The sequence below is a fragment of the Procambarus clarkii genome, chromosome 31 (genome assembly GCF_040958095.1).
Source record: "Procambarus clarkii isolate CNS0578487 chromosome 31, FALCON_Pclarkii_2.0, whole genome shotgun sequence".
Lineage (NCBI taxonomy): Eukaryota > Metazoa > Arthropoda > Malacostraca > Decapoda > Cambaridae > Procambarus > Procambarus clarkii.
In genome coordinates this window covers 3200651-3203582 of record NC_091180.1, presented here as the reverse complement: position 1 = coordinate 3203582, position 2932 = coordinate 3200651, and the positions used below count along the sequence as shown (strand labels likewise).

The window sequence follows — 2932 nt, the reverse complement described above, 5'->3', positions numbered from 1 at the left end:
GTTCATGCTGTTGTTATTGTTCATGCTGTCGCTGTTGTTCATGCTGTTGTCGTTGTTCATGCTGTCGTTATTGTTCATGCTGTCGCTGTTGTTCATGCTGTCGCTCTTGTTCATGCTTATGTTATTGTTCATGCTGTTGTCGTTGTTCATGCTGTTGTTATTGTTCATGCTGTTGTCGTTGTTCATGCTGTTGTTATTGTTCATGCTGTTGTCGTTGTTCATGCTGTTGTTATTGTTCATGCTGTTGTTATTGTTCATGCTGTTGTTATTGTTCATGCTGTCGCTGTTGTTCATGCTGTTGTTATTGTTCATGCTGTTGTTATTGTTCATGCTGTTGTTATTGTTCATGCTGTTGTTATTGTTCATGCTGTCGCTGTTGTTCATGCTGTCGCTGTTGTTCATGTTGTTGTCGTTGTTCATGCTATTGTTATTGTTCATGCTGTTGTTATTGTTCATGCTGTTGTTATTGTTCATGCTGTTGTTATTGTTCATGCTGTTGTTATTGTTCATGCTGTCGCTGTTGTTCATGCTGTCGCTGTTGTTCATGCTGTTGTCGTTGTTCATGCTATTGTTATTGTTCATGCTGTCGTTATTGTTCATGCTGTTCATGCTGTTGTTATTGTTCATGCTGTCGCTGTTGTTCATGCTGTTGTCGTTGTTCATGCTGTTGTTATTGTTCATGCTGTTGTTATTGTTCATGCTGTCGCTGTTGTTCATGCTGTCGCTGTTGTTCATGCTGTTGTCGTTGTTCATGCTGTTGTCGTTGTTCATGCTGTTGTTATTGTTCATGCTGTCGTTGTTGTTCATGCTGTCGCTGTTGTTCATGCTGTTGTTGTTGTTCATGCTGTTGTTATTGTTCATGCTGTTGTTGTTCATGCTGTTGTTATTGTTCATGCTGTTGTCGTTGTTCATGCTGTCGTTGGTGTTCATGCTGTCGCTGTTGTTCATGCTGTTGTCGTTGTTCATGCTGTTGTCGTTGTTCATGTTGTTATTGTTCATGCTGTTGGTAATGTTCATGCTGTTGTTATTGTTCATGCTGTCGTTGTTGTTCATGCTGTCGCTGTTGTTCATGCTGTTGTTATTGTTCATGCTGTCGTTATTGTTCATGCTGTCGCTGTTGTTCATGCTGTTGTTATTGTTCATGCCGTTGTTATTGTTCATGCTGTCGCTGTTGTTCATGCTGTTGTCGTTGTTCATGCTGTCGTTGTTGTTCATGCTGTTGTTATTGTTCATGCTGTTGTCGTTGTTCATGCTGTTGTTATTGTTCATGCTGTCGCTGTTGTTCATGCTGTTGTTTTTGTTCATGCTGTTGTCGTTGTTCATGCTGTTGTTATTGTTCATGATGTCGTTGTTGTTCATGCTGTTGTTATTGTTCATGCTGTTGTCGTTGTTCATGCTGTTGTTATTGTTCATGCTGTTGTTATTGTTCATGCTGTCGCTGTTGTTTATGCTGTTGTTATTGTTCATGCTGTTGTCGTTGTTCATGTTGTTGTTATTGTTCATGCTGTTGTCGTTGCTCATGCTGTTGTTATTGTTCATGCTGTTGTCGTTGTTCATGCTATTGTTATTGTTCATGCTGTTGTTAATGTTCATGCTGTTGTTATTGTTCATGCTGTCGTTGTTGTTCATGCTGTCGCATTTGTTCATGCTGTTGTTATTGTTCATGCTGTCGTTATTGTTCATGCTGTCGCTGTTGTTCATGCTGTTGTTATTGTTCATGCTGTTGTTATTGTTCATGCTGTTTTTATTATTCATGCTGTCGCTGTTGTTCATGCTGTTGTCGTTGTTCATGCTGTCGTTGTTGTTCATGCTGTTGTTATTGTTCATGCTGTTGTCGTTGTTCATGATGTTGTTATTGTTCATGCTGTTGTTTTTGTTCATGCTGTTGTCGTTGTTCATGCTGTTGTTTTTGTTCATGATGTCGTTGTTGTTCATGCTGTTGTTATTGTTCATGCTGTTGTCGTTGTTCATGTTGTTATTGTTCATGCTATTGTTATTGTTCATGCTGTCGCTGTTGTTATTGTTCATGCTGTTGTCGTTGTTCATGCTGTTGTTATTGTTCATGCTGTTGTCGTTGTTCATGCTGTTGTTATTGTTCATGCTGTTGTTATTGTTCATGTTGTTGCTGTTCATGCTGTTGTTGTTGATGTGGTTAGTGTTTATTTAAGATTACTTCATTTGTTTTCAGGTCTAACAATGAAAAAGTTCTTACTGACATCTGCATTTCTAGTTCCCACTTATATTCCCTAGTTCCGCTTCTTCTGGCTTTGAGCATTGCAGTAATAACTAGATCCATAATTATTTTATTATATGTTATGAATATATCCATATTAAATTATTAAAATATTATACTAATAATAAATACAAGAAAGAACTATGAATAAATAACTCAAAGTCTAATCCCTGAAGAAAATTATGGGACAGGGCAACGTTACTATCGGAACGTTACTGTATCGGAAGGAATACAAGAACAGAATAGTGACTGGGATAGGGGGAGGAGTTGAAGGAACGGAGCCCAATCACTTAGGCTACTTGGGGATCGAACTCAGGAATGACGACGAATGTAGAACCAACATGAAATGCATGTAAGAAAATCTGCATTTGTATTACCCATCATTGTACACTCATTTTCCCGTGTTTTGTGCATGATACAGATAAATATTTAACAACGTTTTACTAATTCTGAAATATGTGTAATATTTGCTATCAATCACAACAGCCAACTCTCTGGCTTATCACTCAGTCACAACAATGGTGGCAGCAGTATATCAGTCACAATAATGGTGGCAGCAGTATATCAGTCACAATAATGGTGGCAGCAGTATATCAATCACAATTATGGTGGCAGCAGTATATCAGTCACAATAATGGTGGCAGCAGTATATCAGTCACAATAATGGTGGCAGCAGTATATCAATCACAATTATGGTGG

At 38.3% G+C, this 2932-nt stretch overlaps 1 protein-coding gene across 1 annotated transcript; it reads right to left on the bottom strand.

The window, feature by feature from the left end:
• Positions 1-200: 200 nt before the first annotated feature.
• LOC138370115 (GATA zinc finger domain-containing protein 14-like) lies at positions 201-2004 on the bottom strand. Its single transcript, XM_069334102.1, has 2 exons — positions 297-2004; positions 201-205 (listed from the first exon to the last, which is right to left on the bottom strand). Exons 1-2 carry the CDS (start codon positions 2002-2004, stop codon positions 201-203), a joined length of 1713 nt encoding a protein of 570 aa, XP_069190203.1.
• Positions 2005-2932: the final 928 nt, after the last annotated feature.

What these genes read in the sequence shown, in the direction of transcription:
- LOC138370115 (XM_069334102.1), bottom strand. Translation starts at nt 2,004, where the DNA reads ATGAACAATAACAATAGCATGAACAATAACAACATGAACAACGACAAC.